The following is a 19,084-nucleotide window of genomic DNA, read 5'->3' on the forward strand; positions in this document are numbered from 1 at the left end:
GAGGTTTTCTTGGCTTCATCATATATAGAGTTTCTTCCAAGGTATCAATGCAATTTTGTGACAGTACTGAGAATTCTTTGACAGAGGCTCCTTAACTCCTTCACCAAAGCACAGTTCCCATTGTGTTCAAAAGCTGCATATTCTGACTGCCAAGATATATTTATTTAATGAATTTATATTCTGTCTTTCTCTCACTTATAGTGTAGATTATTACAGTATGAAACCCTACTGCTTTTTTTTTTTTTAAAAAAAGTCAAAGCCATCTGGAAGTACACTCATAATACAAGTGTATGTCTTTTTTGAAGTGCTAGTTTTATGGCCAATAATCCATTAATACTTCTCCAAAATAATCTGTCACCCACACCTTTTGCATGGACTTTGTCACACTTGTCTTATGAAATAAAAGGAACATGAGAAGTAAGCCACCAGTCACAACTAACAAAAATGTATATTGTTTCAATGCATTCATTAGCTCAACTACAAAGACACAAAATTCTTAGCATAAGCTTTTGAAATATGAATGTTTCCTCATCAGGTAAAAATGTTTTTAACATTATTCAAGGAAAGAAAAGTTATGATATTACACTCACATAGAATCAATACTGTATTGAGTTGGTACAGAGAAAGGGCTCTGTACAAGGGGAAGGCTGAAAAACTCTCAGGGTTATGTGTAGATAAGTCATCTCTCATCACAGACAGATTTTCTGCATCATTCTTCTGTACATGCATGATGCCATGGCACCACATCTAACAAAACTGGCTTTGAGCTCGCTGGGAATAATAAGGGCAGTAAAAGAAGAGCTGTCAAATACAGTTCCCCAAAATGTTTGGTGGGCCTGGTGCTCTCATCTTCAATTGTTAGATGGTGGAAGTGAATGAGAGCAACTGGCAGAAGCCACCAGCTGGGTCTTATATGTCATTGTATGAACAAATGAGTAACTCCAATGGGGAGCACCAGCTTTGTGAACAGATGCAGTAGGATTTCATATTGGCACAGTACTATGGCTCAGCAATGCTACAATGGGAAAATCTAGTTTTGTCAGATGTGGTGCCATGGCATCATGCATGGTACAGAAGAATGATACAGAAAATCTGTCTGTGATGAGAGATGGCTTATCTACACATAACCCTGAGAGTTTTTCAGCCTTCCCCTTGCCAGCTGTCAGATCACATACAATAAAAGTCTTATTAATGTTATACAACACTACAAAGTTAAATTGATTTTATATGGTACTTTATTTATCATGGTGTCCCCCCAAAAAATCCTGGGAATGGTAGTTTGGTTTAATGATAAATAACTGCTAGATACCTCACTCTCTTATCTCCTTTCAGAAAATTACAATTCTCAGCAGACCAAGATAATTATCGTTAAGCCAATGAAAACTCTGGCATCCAATTATTAATTGTGGCAATGGGATGTAGCCTGACTGGGGCTTCATCTATACTGCAGAATTAATGTAGTTTGACACTGCTTTAATTGCCATGAATTAATGCTATGAATTCTGGGATTTGTAGTTTTGTGAAATATTTAGGCTTCTCTCTCAGAGAGCTCTGGTGCCACAACAAATTACAAATCCCAGCATTCCATAAAATGGAACCATGACAGCTAAAGTGATGTCAAACTGGATTAATTTTGCAGTGTGGCAGTAGCCTTAAACAAGTGGCCCTCGTGGTTGGTTGGATATGGATGGAAGCTATAGCTACCTGAATCACCTATGGCTCTATCTACTGGCTCTACATTTATCATCCATTTTGAATTTTTTGAGTGCTAGAAGATTATTTTATCTCAGATTGAGAACCTTCAAGGCAGAGAGTTTCACTTCAGATTCAGCCACTGAAGTACTCACGTAGAGTGCACTGTCCACTGCCGGGAGCTGGTATCCACCCAGGACAGCAGCCATTTCCAAAACCAGAGAGGCAAACATGTGGACCAAGGCGACGTCTAGGAATATAAAACAAACCGTATGACAGTTTCTGAGATATGCAATAAATTTCCAAGTATTTAGTAAATTTAGTAGGTTGCCGGAATGCTCTAACTGCAAGTTGGCATGCAACTACTTAACCCCCTGTATGGAGCAAGCCAAGTTGTCAATTTATCAAGTTGCATCACTAAGATGCCCTAACCAAGAAGCACTAGGTTCTTTCCCTGCCATTAAAAAAACCCTATCATGTATTCAAATGGCAGAAAGAGCTGCTTGCAAAAGCACACCAAATGAAATTGCACAGTTCAACCATTCCTGGGCTGTGGAGACTACAAAGGTAGCACAAGGAAGCTAAAGAATCAAGGTAACCTATACAGCAGGAGTGAGAAATGTAGGGCTTTCTAGATGTTGGGCTGCTATTCCCATCAGCCCTAACCACTGATAAGGGGAGTTCAACAAGCAAAGCTAATTGCTGTCCAGAAACATCTGGAGGGCCACAGGTTCCCACCCCTGTTGTAGTTGTGCAAACAATTCCACATGCCATGTTGCAGTGCTGCCTTATTTGTTAAGGAAAGGTACCATTGTGGGCTTGTTACTTGATTTGTCTGTTCCTGTGGTGGAGAACATAACAATAGTCCTGGTTTCATATCAAGACCACATGACAAGGACAGATATAACTGCCAAAAGGCAAAGAGCATGGTGTGCTGGAATAAAAACAGAAGAGGATAAAGCAATAGCACAAGAAAAGAAAACTGTCACCAGGATATATGAAAAGGCAGGCACAGAACCACAGCAACGGCTAAATACACATAGCCTTCCTGCCCACAGGTTGTTGTTGTTTTTCTTGTATCGAAACATGTTTGTGAGGATAGGCTGTCTAAATCATTTGCCTGGAGCACAAGATGCTACTGTGAATGCCTTCCTGAGCTTTCCAAACACACAAAGCCAGAACTCTGGAAGGCAACCAACCATTTAAAGGAGAATAAACCTGAATTGTGGGAGGAGACACCTGTGTTTGGGTGGACAGTGATCCAAGTACACTATCACTCCATCTCTTATGCACCCCAAGCCCAGTCCCTCAGTTGCAGCAGCCCAGACAATGTTCCAGTCAATCCAATGGTCCAGCTTCGGGCCCTTGGAGTCATTCTGGCCCATTTCATAGCAGGAGAAGGTGGGAATGAAGAAGGCAGATTGCAGTCAGTGCTGCCTGAGGAATGACATGGATAAAAAGAAGGGGTGGACTGAGACAAAATACTTTAGCACTGCTGCCTCTCTCGAAACATGCACAAAAGATGCTCAGAAGATGAAGAAGAAGGGAAGGCAGGGCACACTACATGCTCTTGGATGTTGCTCCTCTCAAGGTGACCAGAGGTCCTCCTTTCCCAGGACCTGTCCTCCATTTCAACCCTCTGTCCTGGAGGAATTCCCAAATGTCCTCCATTTGGAGCCTGACTAAGATACATGCCTTGACATTTATATGCAGGGGGACCAGAATTTTCCTCCATTTGCCTGGGCATGCCCTCCATTCCTTCCTTCTGTCCAGGAGGAATCCCCAAACACCCTCCATTTAGAGCAGGCCTAAGACGCACGCCTGAGTGTGGTGAGCTCTGGTTTGTCCTCCTTTCTTCTGGGAGGCCCCCTCCATGTTGGGGGTGCCTGGTCCTCCTTGACAGTGGAAAGGAGGAGGACCACGACCTCTGGTCCCCCTCAGCTTGGTCGAATTGAGCCCAGCACCCAAGGTCTGGGCCAGTTCAGGGTGGCCCTAAACCCATTAATCTCTCTCCAAAATACTCTGTCCCCCACACCTTTGGCATGGACTTTGTGACACCTGTCTTATCAAACAAAAGCAACATGAGAAGTAAGCCATCAGTGGCAACTAACAAAAAGGTATACAGCACTGTGCAAATCCTCCAGGAGGAGGGAGAGGGGCTGGGGGAGTGGGGATGAGGGGGGAGAAGAACTAAGGTACCTCTCCAGGGCGAAGCTGGCCCCCTTCTTCCTTCCACTGTAGACTCTCCCCTGGGGCCCTGGGAGCAGCAGAGAGAGCCAAGCTGCCTGGCAGAGGAGCTGGGCAAACATGTCCCCTCAGATGGATGCTCCCTCCAGAGCGCCTTCCTTGCCTTCCTCCTCCTCCTCACTTTCTTTTCCTTCCCTTCCCTTCTCTTCCCTTCCCCTCAGGCCCCCTACTGCAGCATGGCTTGCCCTGTCTGGAAGGACTGGCCTTCCCCTCAAGGATGAGGCTGGGGGCTTTCTTTTCAGGGCAGGGGAGGGGAAAGGAGAGCCAGACCCTGGGGGCAGCGGGGGAAGAGACTCCTCCTCCTCCTCCTCCTCCTCCTTCCCCACCAGCCAGGCTCAGCTTGCTCAGCCCCCCCCCCCCCAACCCATAGGGATGAGAGGAGTGGAAACATGGCCCTCCCCTTCCCCAGAGGGGCACCAGAGGAGAGGAGATGGGGATCCCAGCCTTGCAGACAGAGCAGCTCTGTCTGTGTGGCTGAGAAGAGGATGGTCTCCCCCCCTCCAAGGCACACATAAAGACCCCCTCCCCAGCCTTCCTTGGAGCCTCCTTCCTTCCCCACATCTGGCAAGGCTCAAGCAGCCCCCTGCCTCCCTCCCTCTCCCGCTGCTTCTCCAGGCTGCTTTCCCAGCTGTGCCAAAGAGGAGCTGGAGCAGAGCCTGTCTTCTTCCCAGGCGGAGGGGAGGGAGGCATGTATGTGCCAAAGGGGGAGAGCAGAGGGTGCCACTCCTCAGGGCCAGCAAAGGTGGGCCCCCTTCCAGAAAAACAGAAAGAGGGGGAAGGAAGACACAGGCTCCAATGTCAGAGGTTTCCTCATTTGTCACTTTCCTGCCTACAAAAATCACACAAGCACACAAACAGGTGTCTCCAGGTCCTACCAAAGGATTTCTTTAAGCTCTAGCGTGGGCAGCCCATGGTGACTTTAGAGAGGCTGGCCAGCAGTCTATGTACATCCACATGTTGTTTTTGTTGTGCACGTTCAAGTTGCACCTATCCCCGGGTTTTCTTGGCAAGATTTGTTCAGAGGGGTTTTTGACACAGCCATCCTCTGAGGCTGAGGTCATGGCCAAGCCTAGATTAAAACCCTGGTCTCCAGAGTTGTAGTCCAGTGCTCAAACCACTAGGCCACACTGGCTCTTTCCCTCTTTCTCACTGCATGGGCGAATTGGTGGACCCAGAATATCAAACCATTTTTCATGGGTGGCTGAGATAGTGACACCTTTGCTTTCTGATCATTGTTTACCCCACATTTTGTTTCCATGGAGTATTTGCTCCAGCTGAACCACTGATAATCTACACCAGGGGTAGGCAACCTTTTTGAGCTGGGGGCTGGATTGCTGTCCCTCAGACAACTGGGGGGGCCGAAGCCAAAAAATAAATAATGAAATAATTTTTTAAAAATTTAAATAAATAAATAAACCAGGACAAATGTAGGACAACATTTTCAAATGGTGGACACTTTTTTTAAAAAAGTGGAGGACACGCAAAAAAATTTGCTGATTTTTTTAAAAATGTTAATATAAATGCATGTTTCTGAGGCTTGTAAAGACAATTGCCCCTGCGCACAAGAGGCCAAAGGCCCCGGCGGCAATCAGCGGCAGGACCGGGCTGGGGCCGGTCCCAAGGCCTCGCTGGGCCGCATCCGGCCCGCGGGCCGCAGGTTGCCTACCCCTGATCTACACTTAAGTTCAAGTGCATTGAGAAAAGAGCAGACTGCCTTGAAAGATGGTAGTCTTCTTTTAAGCAGAAACTAGACACCCCCCCCCATTAGAGAAGCAGCAGATGACCTTTGAGGTCCCTTTCCTTGTTTGAAGGGTGCAGCAATGAGAAAGGAACGCAGGCACGGCCCCCCAGAAAGAATTCTGTCCTCTCCCCAAGGAAATTTTTCTTCAGTCCCCAAATTTCTAGTATTGAAGTTAAGCATTTAGATAGAGTTCAATTATACAAAGAAAAAGATATGGTACAATCCTGCAAAAACCCACCCTAACACTTCGTGGACTTGCTAAAACATTGTACTCACACAAGGAAGTCTTTCCATGCAGGTACCCTTTGTATGCTCCAGGACTCACATTTGGTGCTTACAGCTGTAAACATTAATTCTCATCTTTGACACATGTGCTGAAACCATATAGGGACTCAGTGGAGTTTATCAAACGGGACAAGAAGCTCTCAATTTCGAAAGAGAAGATAGCGAGGTCAGTTTGAAAATTCACGCAATTACGTGATTACTTATCACACCTTAAATTCACTGTAATGGCCTCTCCGAACGCGACCCAGATTCTGTGCAAAGTAAGCCATCACATTGGTGGGTTCTTAATTGTGAATTGGCACCTTGCACATGCTCAGAGAGACTCCAGATGACTGGAGCATAGCATATTTAGGCGAGTGAGAGAGAGGAACCAAGGAACCCCACAATTTACAAAAGAGGTTGGAAGGGGTGGGTGGGAAGAATGGTTGAAAGAACATGCTCTATTCACGTTAAAACAAGCATATATTCACTCTTGTCACGTTAAAATGTGAATAGAATAGTTATCCGATAGCTCTGGGTCTATGCCTCTTAATTAGTAGGCAGCAGCCCCCCCCCCCAGCAATGCTGAAGGACAAGCGGAAGCAAAATTGAAACGGAATTGCAGCATGGCTTCATGGGAATCCCCTCCCTTCCAGATGGTAGGGGGAACGAGGACGAAAGGAGACATGCACATCACACCAAACAACAGCGCACTGAGTGCGAAGTTGCCTAGGAGTAGGGTTTGTGACTTCGCTAGTTCATCAAATTTACTTAACTGTGGATTGACGTGTGATTGTTTATGGAGTGCATTCGGACTGCCAGCAATCGCGTGTGGTAACCTTTCGCGCAATAACGTGAATACGCATGATTGCGTTCAGGATGACACTGGATTACACTTCCAATTTCAGTTGTGTGATATCCTCCAGTGCTTCACCAGAGAAAAGCAAGTTCAGTAATATTAGCTTTTGAAAGTAACATATTGGAAGGAATTTCAAGTTGATTGTTCCTCCCCAAGTTTGCAAAGAAACCACTACTCATTCAACTTTATTATCAGCTCAAATCACTATACAGTCGGCCCTTCTTATACACGGATTTTTTATACACGGATTTAAGCATACACGGTTTGAAAATGTTCCAAAAAAGTATACATTTACCTTGATGTTCCATTGTTTATTAGGGACTCCATTTTGCTATGTCATTATATTTAATGGGACTTGAGCATACACGGATTTTGTTATACACGGGGGATCTTGGAACCAAACCCCAGCAACAAGGATCCACTGTACTGGGATGACTTGCACAATATGCACTGATTTTCTAGTCACTGTTATTTAGTTTAGACAACTATTCTGCATGTGGAAAATACTGTATTTTAAACTGGTTTGGTTTTGGGGAAGCTTCACAGCATACTTTCTGATTAAAATTTCTCAATTTGAAGGTATTTTGTCATTATTTAGAATTCCCTACCCCTACAGAAACCTTGTTTAAAGTTACTGGCCAAACCCTTCCCCCCCCCCCATGAAAACTGTCTCACTCCCCCCCCCACCCCAACTGTGACAATTTGCAACACAATGTGCCTACAAAATTTTGTGGGTCAGGAGACACTGAAGCTATGAGTGAAGACTTGGTAACCTTGGTAACACAGAGAGTTGGACGGGGGAAGTTATGTCCCTATTAGTCCTCCTAGATCCTTCAGCAGATTTTTGGCTGATACAGGACTGGGGAGCATTGTTTCACAGTGGTTCTGGTCTTTCTTGGCTGAACATTCCCAGAGGGTGTTGCTGGAGGACAATTGTTTAGCTTTTTGCCTCTGTGGGGATTCCACAGAGATCAATACTATCCTCTATGCTTTTTAACATCTACTTGCTGGGAGAGATAATCTGGAGCTCTGGGACTGGCTGCAATCAATATGATGATGATACCCATCCATTTCTCCCTTACAATGGATGCCAAAGAGGCTGTGGCAGCACTGAATCAGTGTCTGCAGGCAATAAAATACTGGATACAGGTAAATATACTGAGGTTTGGTCCAGACAAGGCAGAAGTGCTTCTGGTCAGTAAGAAAACCACCCTGGGAGAGGGATTACAGATTGTTCTGGATGTGGTTGGTCCCATGTGAAAGATTTGGTTTGTAGCTTGAAGATGTGTTGGGAGCTTGGGACGCAATGCTGCTCTTGGAAAGCCAGGTTGCTGCAGTGGCCAGGATCACCTTAGCCCAGCTTCATCTGCTGATCCAGCTGCACCCTTTCTTGGGGAAGGCAGATCTGGTCACAGTGGCTCATGCCTTAGCTACCTCTCAATTAGACTACTGTAATGTAATCCCATTCTTGAAAAAACCACGTGAGAAGTCCGGGTTGCACTGCAGGCAGGCTACCTGAGTGGTTATGGGCTGCCTACAGCCCAGACACATGCAAATGCAATTATATCTGTTTTCATCATCTAGATCCCGCATCTCTCTTCCTGGGATTCCTGAGAGTGATCATCCCCTAAGAAAGTTAGGCTGACACCATCTTTTTAAAGCTTCCAGCAGTCAGCCAAAACAGTGCTGCTCCACATGGCATTCAATTTTTGTAATTGCTGTTTTAACTGTTTCAGAACTAGATTCTAGGAAAGTTTTAGACTGCTTTTAGGAGTTTTTAAAAAGTATTTTAATGTGTTTTTAAAATGTTTTTCTCCATGTATTGTTTTAATTGGTTTGTATTCATTCATTGCCTCAGGAGCCCTTGTGTGCTGAGAAACAATATAAAAATGCTTTAAATAAACTAAATAGTAAATAGCTCATGAAGAAATATAAGGAATGGCTGTTAGGACAACAAAAAAAGACTGATCCTCAGAAAAAGAAAGTTCATCATCAAGTGATCATTCTTAGTTGTACTCTTGCACATGCCCTTCCAGATCAGAAAGCATGAGTAAAAATGTACCCTACCCTGCTTCGTTCATGGATATTTGTGGGCGATCCAGACACTGCTGCTTTCCATTTGCAGTCCTCCTGTGTTTTCCCATCTTTTTTTTTTCTTCCCAGAAAAGTCAAAATAGCTGCACATTTCCTTAGGCAGATAAAGAGTAGGCTGTGTCTCTTTCTTTGAACTATGACCACATCAGCCTTCCATGCATTCTGCCAAATCAGTGTTTATCCTGTGAGAGAGAAACAAAGCATAAAGATAGACAAGCTCTTCTTCAGAGTTCTGCAGGCAGCTGTTTTCCTTCCAAATGGTCTGTGGTGAAGAGCTGCTCCACTTGGGAGGCAAGGCAGCAAAGGATCTACAGCTGGGCAATTATCCCCCCCCCCCCCCCCCCCATGTACCTTTGTATCTGTGAGAAGTTAAGTCAGGTGGGTGTGAGAACTGAAAGCACACAAAACGGTGTAGGTGGAAGACACAAAAAAAAGAGCTACTGTACTTGCTCAGATCAAAGATTAATCTAGTCCAGTATAATTTTTGCAGCAGTGGCCAGCCATCAGCTTCTGGGATGCCTCCAAGCAGGTATCCCCCATTTTGTCCCTTGTTACATGGGGCCCTCTGAACATGAAGGCTCTCTACTTATTTGTCATTGGTATTAGCTTTCAATCTGTCTAATAATTTCTCTAAAATTTCTCTAAAAATAAAGCCATCCAGAGCAGAGGCTGTGCCTGTGTTTTGTGGCATCAAGTGGGAACTATCCCTTGCTTAGAAATGCTGATCTCTGAATTGTGTCACTCATACTCAAGAGATCTAACGTGTGTGTGTGTGTGTGTGTGTGTGTGTTGTTTGCCTTCATGCTGTTTCCGACTCATGGTGACCCTGTCACAGGGTTTTATTGACATGTTTCTTCGGAAGCAGTTTGCCATGGCCATCCTCTGAGGCTGAGAGTCTGTGACTTGTCACCCAGTGGGTTTTTATGGCTGAGCAGGGATTCAAATCTTGGTCTCCAGAGTCATAGTCCAACATTCAAACCACTATACCATTGTTCTGGTTCCAAACTCAACATAATATCCAATGATCTTGCTAATTTAGACCAACTGGTCTACGTGCTAAATAAAATCTCACCTGAGTTGCAGAGGGTTGGACTAAATCTCCAAGTTATCTTCAGTTCTAAAGTTTTTCTGGATTGCTTCAGAATATTTTCTTGTATAAATAAACCAAAGCAGTGAAAAGAAAGCTAAAATCTTTCTTACATGCAAGCTTTCTACTGGTGGAGATGTTTTCACTGCAGCCCTGAATATATTTTCTCAGAGGCAGGGCCCAATTGGATTTAACAGGATCTGCTTCCAGGATAAGTGTCTGTAGGATTAGTTTTTAACACACTTTAAAAAATCAATTACATTTGTTTTTGAAACATGGGAAGACCAATTAGATGTTGTGTGCCTTCAAGTAGTTTCCAGCTTATGGCAACCCTATCACAAGGCTTTCAATTTGTTCGGGGGGGGGGGGGGGGTGCTATTTCCTTCTTCTGAGGCTGAGAGAGTGTGACTTGGTCAAGGTCACTCCACAGGTTTCTATGGCTGAGCAGGGATTCAAACTCTGATCTTGAGTCATAGTCCAACCACTATATCATACTGGCTCTCTGCAATATACATAGGCCTCTTTTGCTCTTTTGATCAGAAGACGCTTTCACATAGCAAGCAACATGTTCTGTGCTGACTATAACATGTAACAATCACATTTGTGCAGAACCTTATGCATGTATACAATTATTACTGTTCTTAATATCATCACATATTTGGAACATCATAATGGTAAAAAGGCTATTTTGATTTTATAGAAACATTGCTCAATATTTATTTGAATTCCTTATTTCAGACACTGGAGAGAATGGACTTTGAAATACAGAGTTCAGAGAAACAAATTGGATCCCAACTGGCAAAGGGTGCATTCTATCACCCTACTTGTTCAACTTATATGCATTAAACATCATAAAAATAGTAGGTTTAAACTCAGAAGAATGAGGAGTGAAGATAGGAGGAAGGAACGTCAACAATCTAAGGCGTTTATCAGACGGGGTCTTTGCAGCTCAGATCCGGGGCTTCTGCAAATCGGGCGATTCGCATTCATGTGATAACGAGAATGTATTTTCATACCTGGTAGTTTTAAATGTGAGCCCCTTCCGCGGCACTTCTGAACTGAATCCTTACTGGCTCCTCATTTTGGTGTGTTTTGGTGAGTTCGCTAAATAAGTGGATTGACGCGATTCGCATTGGGGCTGTTCGATCTCACTGCAAATTGGTCTGGTGTGGAATCCCAATTTGCTTGTGCTCCTGAACATCATCGCAAGACCCCCGGGTTGCAAATCTCCCATGATGCCCTGCTGCAATTTGTCCCATTTACTTCTGGTGGCCCTTTTCGCTTTCAGGGCAACCGGGGCTCCATTGGAGCTCTCTCTCTGCTTCCCTCTCCTTCCTCACTGCAACTTCTTGCGGAGCAGCCTGGCAGCGCGCTTTCTCCCTCCCTGCCTCTCTCTCTCTCTCTCTCTCTCTCTCTCACACACACACACATATCCCTGGCAGCCAAATTCAAAGGGATCCTCCATGTCAGAGCCCCCATCCATTTCATCCACATGTACATCTATCCTAAGGATGTATACTAATGTTTTTGAAATAGATGTGAAGGAAATGAAACATGAGGATGGAGGGAGAGATAGAACTCCCAAAATTCCATAGCCTCGAGCCAAGGACCCCACAACAAACTCCAACTCCCATAATAGTAAAACTTTATTTTTAAAATAAAATAATAATAATAATAATAATAATAATAATAATTTAGGTAATTAGTTTGCTGAGGCACCAGAGCTCTCTGGCAGAGAAGGCTCAATGTCTCTGGATGCTACAGTTCCCAGAATGCCATAGCACTGAGCCAGGACAGTTTAACTGGAGTTAAACTGGATTATCTCCCCAGTGTGGATGCAACCTAAGAGAAGGCAACTGAATGACAGGAGGATGGATGTAGATATATATAGATATAGCTCTTTAAGGGCTTTTGGACTTCAGCTCCCAGAATCTCAGGCTATTGACCAACATGGCTGAGGCTTCTGGGAGCTGAAGTCCAGGATCCTTTAAAGGGCACAGTTTGGAGACCACTGGGATAGATGTCAATGTGGCTGAAATGGATCGGGGCTCTGACACGGAGGACCCTTTGAATTTGGCTGTCAGGGATGGGAAACTAGAAGGGAGGAAGAAAGGTGAAGCTGTCATTCCTGTGAAAGTGGAACCAGGCTCCCTTCTTCACTCCGGAAGTGCAAAGGTTCAGGATGCGTCCAGAGCCCCACTGACCATGTGCAAGGGTCCCAATTCAAATCGTTGAATCACCATGGTATGCACTGGTGTGGAAATACAATTTGCACTCACTCTGCTTTGCCTGAATCCGCATCACGTGACTTCCTTCGATTCGATTCCCCGTCAGTTCGGAAAGGCATTGGAACAGCGACCAGGTATGAAAATACATTCTTGTTATCATGTGAATGCGAATCGCCCGATCTGCAGAAGCCCCGGATCTGAGCTGCAAAGACCCCGTCTGATAAACGCCTAAGATACCATACTGCTAGCAGAAAACATCACAGACTTGAAACAATAAGGCTTAATGCTGAACATGAAGAAAACAAAACTCATGACCACGGAAGAACTACATAAATTCAATCTAGACAATGAAGAAAAAGATTAGGAATGGGAAGGGCAGCTATGAAAGAACTAGAGAAGATCCTAAAGAGCAAAGACATACAACTGAGCACTAAAGTCAAAATTGCCCAAACCATAGTATTTCTCATTACCACGTACAGATGTTGAGAACTGGACAGTGAAGAATAGGAAAAGATTCAACTCATTTGAAATGTGCTGCTGGAAAAGAGTGCTGAGGATACTGTGGACAGCCCAAAAAACAAACAGAAATCCCCCTGGAAGCCAAGATGGCGAAACTGAGACTGTCATATATTGGCCACATCATAAGAAGGCAAGCCAAACTTGGAAAGGTGGAGGGCAGTAGAAAAAGAGGTGGACCACATGCCAGATGAATAGACTCAAACAGGGAGGCCATGGACATGAATCTATGGCACTTGAGCAGAGGAATGGAGAATAGGTGGCCTTGGAGATGTCTCATACATGGGGTTGCCACGAGATAGGACTGAATCAAGGGCAGTTAACAACAAATAAATACAATTCAGTTCAAAAGGTCCAGATTTAAGTAAATGGTAATGCAACATTGATTGAAATACAAAAGGAAACTAGATAAGGTTGTTCACTCTCAACTTTGCTGTTTATTTTGGCATTGGAAACCCCGAGAGATATCAGACAAGATGACAGAAGCTGTGGAGTGAGGGTTTTAAAAAAGTACAGTATAAGCTGAGGGCTTATGTGAATGACCTTGTGATAATGACACAAAACACATTGGATTGAATGAAGGCTTTTCTGGGGGAGAAATAAGGCGTTTGAGGTATGCGCTAGGTTTAAAGTGAACTGTGATAAAACAAAATTGTTGACTAAAAATATGTCCCCAGAAGAGGAAAATGAATTAACGGCTCTTTCAAATTTAAAGTGGAAAAAAGGAGGATTAAATATTTGGGACATAATTATAAAGAATAACAGTTTACTATTTCAAAACAATTGTGAAAAAGTATGGAAAGAGATTAAGAGATTTAGAAAAACTGGGAAAGTTAAATTCATCCCTTTTGGAAGAATTGCAGTAATAAAAGCAAATGTTTTGCCAAGGCTTTTATTTTTCTTTCAAATGATTCCCATTATAAGAAATGAAATACCTTTTGTGTACTGCCAGAAAGAAACCTCCAAATTTGTTTGGCAAGAAAAGAAACCCAGAATAAAATTTAAAACAATGTATGATGCTAAAGAAAAGGGTGGTTTGGCATTCCTAATATTAAATTGTATTATAAGGTCTATTGTTGTCTATGGCTGAAGGAGTGGATATCACCTACAGAGGCTCTTGGAATTTGGAAGATCATGATTTAAAAGTTGGGTGCCATTGCTATCTTTGGTATGATAAAATTAAGGCACATGCTGAATTTAAAAATCATTCTATTAGAAAGGCTCTTTTACAAGTTTGGTATAAGTATAAGCAGATACTTTTTCCTAAGATAAGATTAGCCACCTCACTGCAGGAAGATTTTTTTCAAAGGAAAGAATGGGATAAAAATTGAAGATAGCTGTTTTAAAAGGATGTTTTGTACTTTGAACAAGACAGCTGGGAGTTTAGCTCAAAAGAGATGTTTCTTAAGGAAGACAAAGATTTAATCAAGATGAGAGAAATGCAAAAATAGAGGTTGTAGAAAATGAATTTTATGCAGCAAAGATGCTGAATTTGATGATTGCAAGGTTGGCAGATTGGCAGTTTGAGACCCATGTGCCACTTGACGGAATGAGCTCCTGTCGCTAGCCCCAGCCTCTGCCAACCTAGCAGTTTGAAAGCATGTCAAAGTGCAAGCAGATAAATAGGTACCAGGAAAGGTAACAGCCTTCTCTGCACCTTGGCGTTTAGTCATGCTGGCCACATGACTATGGAGTTGTCTTTGACAATGCTGGCTCCCTCGGCTTAGTAACGGAGGAGTCAGACATGGCTAGACAATCAAATCAAAGGGGAAACCTTTACCTTTTAAAGATGATGAATATGTAATTTTAAAACGTGTATAAATGGTTTTTGAAATTAGAGACAGAAGATGGACCCAACATTTTGGGTATAACAATTTGGGGGGAAATTTCCAATGATATAAAATTTACTTTGAGCAGCAATTTAAAAGAAAACTTATATAAGATTACAGTGGACCCTTGTTATACGCTGGGGTTTGGTTCCAAGATTCCCCGTGAATAACAAAATCCGTGTATGCTCAAGTCCCATTAAATATAATGACATAGCAAAATGGTGTCCCTTATAAAAATTGGAAAACCAAGGTTTGATATTTGAAATGTATACTTTTTAAAAACATTTTCAAACCATGTATGCTTGAATCCGTGTATAAAAAATTCATGTATAAGAAGGGACGACTGTATATCTGTTTTTATTGCTCGGCTAACGACATGTACACCGCTTTGATCGTTGGAAAAGCGGTTAATAAATAAACATTTATTATTATTATTTATTATATTGAGATGCTATCTAACTCCAAATTAGTTGTCAAAAATGTCTAAGAATGTTTTAAACCAATGCTGGGGATGTCAAGATAAGGAGGGCTCCTTCCTTCGTATGTGGTGGACTTGTAAGAAGTTGAAAAGCTATTGGTCTAAGACAGGGGTAGGCAACCTGCGGCCCGCGGGCCGGATGCGGCCCAGCGAGGCCTTGGGACCGGCCCCAGCCCGGTCCTGCCGCTGATTGCCGCCGGGGCCTTTGGCCTCTTGTGCGCAGGGGCAATTGTCTTTACAAGCCTCAGAAACATGCATTTATATTAACATTTTTTAAAAAATCAGCAAATTTTTTTGCGTGTCCTCCACTTTTTTAAAAAAAGTGTCCACCATTTCAAAATGTTGTCCTACATTTGTCCTGGTTTATTTATTTATTTAAATTTTTTAAAAATTATTTCATTATTTATTTTTTGGCTTCGGCCCCCCCAGTTGTCTGAGGGACAGCAATCCAGCCCCCAGCTCAAAAAGGTTGCCTACCCCTGGTCTAAGATATATATGTTAATTAAAAAAAAAATAAAGGTAGATTTTGTAATATTCACTATGTATTTCTAATTACTAATTGCATGCACAAATAATACCTTTGCTATACTGTATGTAACACCCCTATATGTAAGACATAAATTAATAATATAAGCAATTTACTTAAAAAGTTCATATGTTGTCCACTCAGAAGACTTAGCAAGCCAGAAATCATCATAGAAACTTTGCTAAATAAAAAAATTCAAATGAGAAACTTTGCAGGCTGATAATCAAAATGGAAGGTTTTAAAGTCAGGCAGATTCATTACGAAGAAGTGAAATACTGTCTTGCAAGTTGTAACCCCACTTTGGAAGCTGACAATCACTGTAGAAACTTTGCAGAATAAGAAATCCAATTGGGAAGCTTTGTTGATGTTAACTGCCCCCAGGTTGACCCTGATTCACGGTGACCATGTGGATGAGACATCTCCGAGACATCCTGTCTTCCACTGCTGTACTTAGTTCCTGCAATTGTATGCCTGTGACTTCTCTGGTTGAGTCTATCCATTTGGCATATGGCCTCCCTCTCTTTCTACTACCCTCTACTTTTCCTAGCATGTCTTTTCTAAAGAGTCATGCCTTCTCAGGATGTGGCCAAAGTACAACAGCCTCAGTTTGATCATCCTGGCTTCGATCTGTTCAAAGACTCATTTGTTTGTCTTTGTCCATGGTACCCTCACCACTCTCTCCAGCACCACATCTCAAGTGAGTTAATCCTCTTCATTTCCACTTTCTAAACTGTCCAGCTCTCACATCCAGACATGGTTGTAGAGAATACAAATGCTTGGGTGATTTTAACCTTCGTATTCAGTTGAACATCTTTACTCTTTAGGATCTTGTCTAATTCTTTCATGACTGCCCTACCCATTCCTAGTCTTCCTCTCTGCTGTCTATATTGAATTTATGTAGATCTGTGGTCATTATTTTTGTTTTCTTTACATTCAGCATTAAGCCTGCCTTTGCACTTTCATCTTTGACCTTCCCTTATAATTGTTTCATGTCTGCGATGTTTTCTGCTAGTAGTATGGTGTCATCTGCATATCTTAGATTGTTGATGCTCTTTCCTATCTTCTCCCTTCCTTCTTCTGAGTCTAAACCTATTCTTCATATGATATTTTCTGTGTACAAGTTGGGTAAGTAGAGTGACAGAAAGGAGTCTTGCCTCATCCCTTTGCCCCACTGGTCACTTCTTTCCAGGATGAAAAGAAGCCATTGTTGAGCACCTTTGGGGTTCAGCCGGTCAACCAATTACAAATCCATATAATAGTTACTTTGTCTAGCTCACATTTTACAAGTTTGTTTGCAAGAATGTAATGGGAAACCTTGTCAAAGGCCTTACTGAAATCAAGATATACTATATCCACAGCATTCCCTTCATCTACCAAGCTGGTAATTTTATCAAAGAAAGAGATTAGATTTGTCTGGCATGACTTGTTTCTCTGAAACCCATGTTGACTTTTTGTGATTATGGCATTGCCTTCTAGATGTTCACAGACTCTCTGTTTAATGATCTGCTCCAGAATCTTTCCTAGTACTGATGTCAGACTAACTGGACGATAATTGTTGGGATCCTCTTTTTTTCCCTTTTTGAAGATGGGGAACAATGTTTGCCCTCCTCCAGTCTGCTGGGACTTCTTCTGTTCTCCAGGAATAAAGAACGTGGTGTTTTTTCCTGGAATTTCTCTGGGTGCTCCATTAGCCATCATATGTTTGCAATGTAGTCCCTGGTGCCTCTTCTTTTCCTGAACCCTGCTTGAACCTCTTAGATTTCTCTCTCCAAGTATGGTTGGAGTCTATGTTGCAGAATATTGTGCATAATGTTGCTTGCATGGGAGATTAGTGCTATTGTTTTATAAGTTGTTGCAATCTTTTGTGTCCCCCTTTTTGTGGATGAGGATGCATATTGATAACTTCTAATCTACTAGCGACTGTTTTATTTTCCATATTTGTTGGCATATTTTAGTTGGCAGTAGAGTTTATTCTGTCTGCATGGATTGTAGCAGTTCAGTTGGAGTATCGTCTGTTCCCGATTATTTATTATTTCCAATTTCTCTAAGTGCAGCTTCCACTTCACTATCTAAAATTTGGGGTTCATCTTCGTATGGTTCTTAATTCCATACATCATTCATTTTTTCATCTCTTTTATATATAACACTACTGTGTATTGCGTCCAACGTGTTTTTATTTCTTCTTGGTCTTGTAGTATGTTCCTCCTATCTCAGAGAATCCTGACTCCTGATTTGAACTTTCTTTTGGATTCCCGAATTTTACAGGCTTTGCAAACGTTTGTGAAGCTTTGTAGGCTGATAATTTTGCAGCCAACATGGCAGAAGATGACTATTTCCCAGGCATGTATAAAGTCATTTCAGCTTGCTTGCTGTCATGCTTTCAGGATAAACCTTTGTAATATTACCAGAAATGTTTCGGTTGGACATTATAGATTTTAAAAAATGGATAATATGGATTACTTCTTTGATACATGATGACATCAGCATGGTTGTTGTCTACACAAACATCAAAACAGACTGAAGTACTGATGATGGAAGAATGGATTGTTAAGGTTGCTAAGTAAACCCAAATTAACGTGTTTGTAAAGGATAAGCCAACTGATAGATTGTAACAATCATATCCATGCAGAACTTTATACACAGATACAATTGTTACATATATCGTGCCCTAATTAACATTTTTAGGTGGTACAAACCCAGGAGATCTATAAAATGATCCTGATAATAATCAATATGTAATGCAGCCCTAAACTTCATCAGGTTATCAATAGCAGCTGCTGCTGACTTAATGGGATATTTGCATTAGTTACAAGGCATGTGTGTGTAAAGTTCAAATAATTAGTTGCTTTTCTTCCTTGTCTACAAAATTCTTGTTAGAAACATTTAACAAAATAATTATACAAATTATAAACACATCGTGAAGTATGTTAACACAGAAGTTTCAAAAGGACATTCATATATTTAGAGAGAGGGCTAAACTTTTCTCATGACTGGGAGGATAGGCGCCATTATGGATGAGGTACGAACAGTATGGGCTAAGTGTTCCACCAATTCTCAGCCTTTTTGTTTTCTGTGGATAATGGTAACTGCAGTCCATCACATCTGGCAGCAACAAGTTAGGGATGTCCTAATACAAATAACCAGAAGCATGCAAGCTATATTCTACCCAGTTGCTCATTATGAATTAAACATGCTTGCATCTTCAAGTATTTTGATCAATGAAAACAAAAGTAATTGATATTACTGAAATAAGGAAGCAGTATCATACAGTATCTGCATTTGCAGATACTTCCCAAGGAAGAAGAGTGGGGTGGACTTTTCACATGCAAGACACTCTTTATCTGAAACAGAGGCTGTTTTTCTTCAATGAGAGGAAACATGGAAAGTACAAGACATTTGTGATGACTGCTTTCAGACATATTGGATGCATATAGAGTTGCTCCATTTTGCTGAACACATTGTGGAGATGCTTCAGCAACAAGGAGGGTCACTAACACCTCTGCTGAGAAGCCACCCCCACCTG

At 42.2% G+C, this 19,084-nt stretch overlaps 1 protein-coding gene across 4 annotated transcripts in view; it reads right to left on the reverse strand.

Moving 5' to 3' along the window:
* Window positions 1–4,202, reverse strand: part of VWCE (von Willebrand factor C and EGF domains) — a 39,180-nt gene extending 34,978 nt beyond the window's left edge. For all 4 annotated transcript variants that reach the window (XM_042437531.1, XM_042437522.1, XM_042437513.1 and 1 more), the window contains exons 1-2: window positions 3,892–4,202; window positions 1,848–1,942 (exon numbers count right to left, since the gene is read on the reverse strand). In XM_042437531.1, coding sequence (XP_042293465.1) covers window positions 1,848–1,942; window positions 3,892–4,001 — 205 coding nt within the window. In that variant the 5' untranslated portion in view covers window positions 4,002–4,202. The remainder of the gene's footprint in view (window positions 1–1,847; window positions 1,943–3,891) is intronic.
* Window positions 4,203–19,084: the final 14,882 nt, after the last annotated feature.

Source organism: Sceloporus undulatus, chromosome 1, assembly GCF_019175285.1.
Source record: "Sceloporus undulatus isolate JIND9_A2432 ecotype Alabama chromosome 1, SceUnd_v1.1, whole genome shotgun sequence".
Lineage (NCBI taxonomy): Eukaryota > Metazoa > Chordata > Lepidosauria > Squamata > Phrynosomatidae > Sceloporus > Sceloporus undulatus.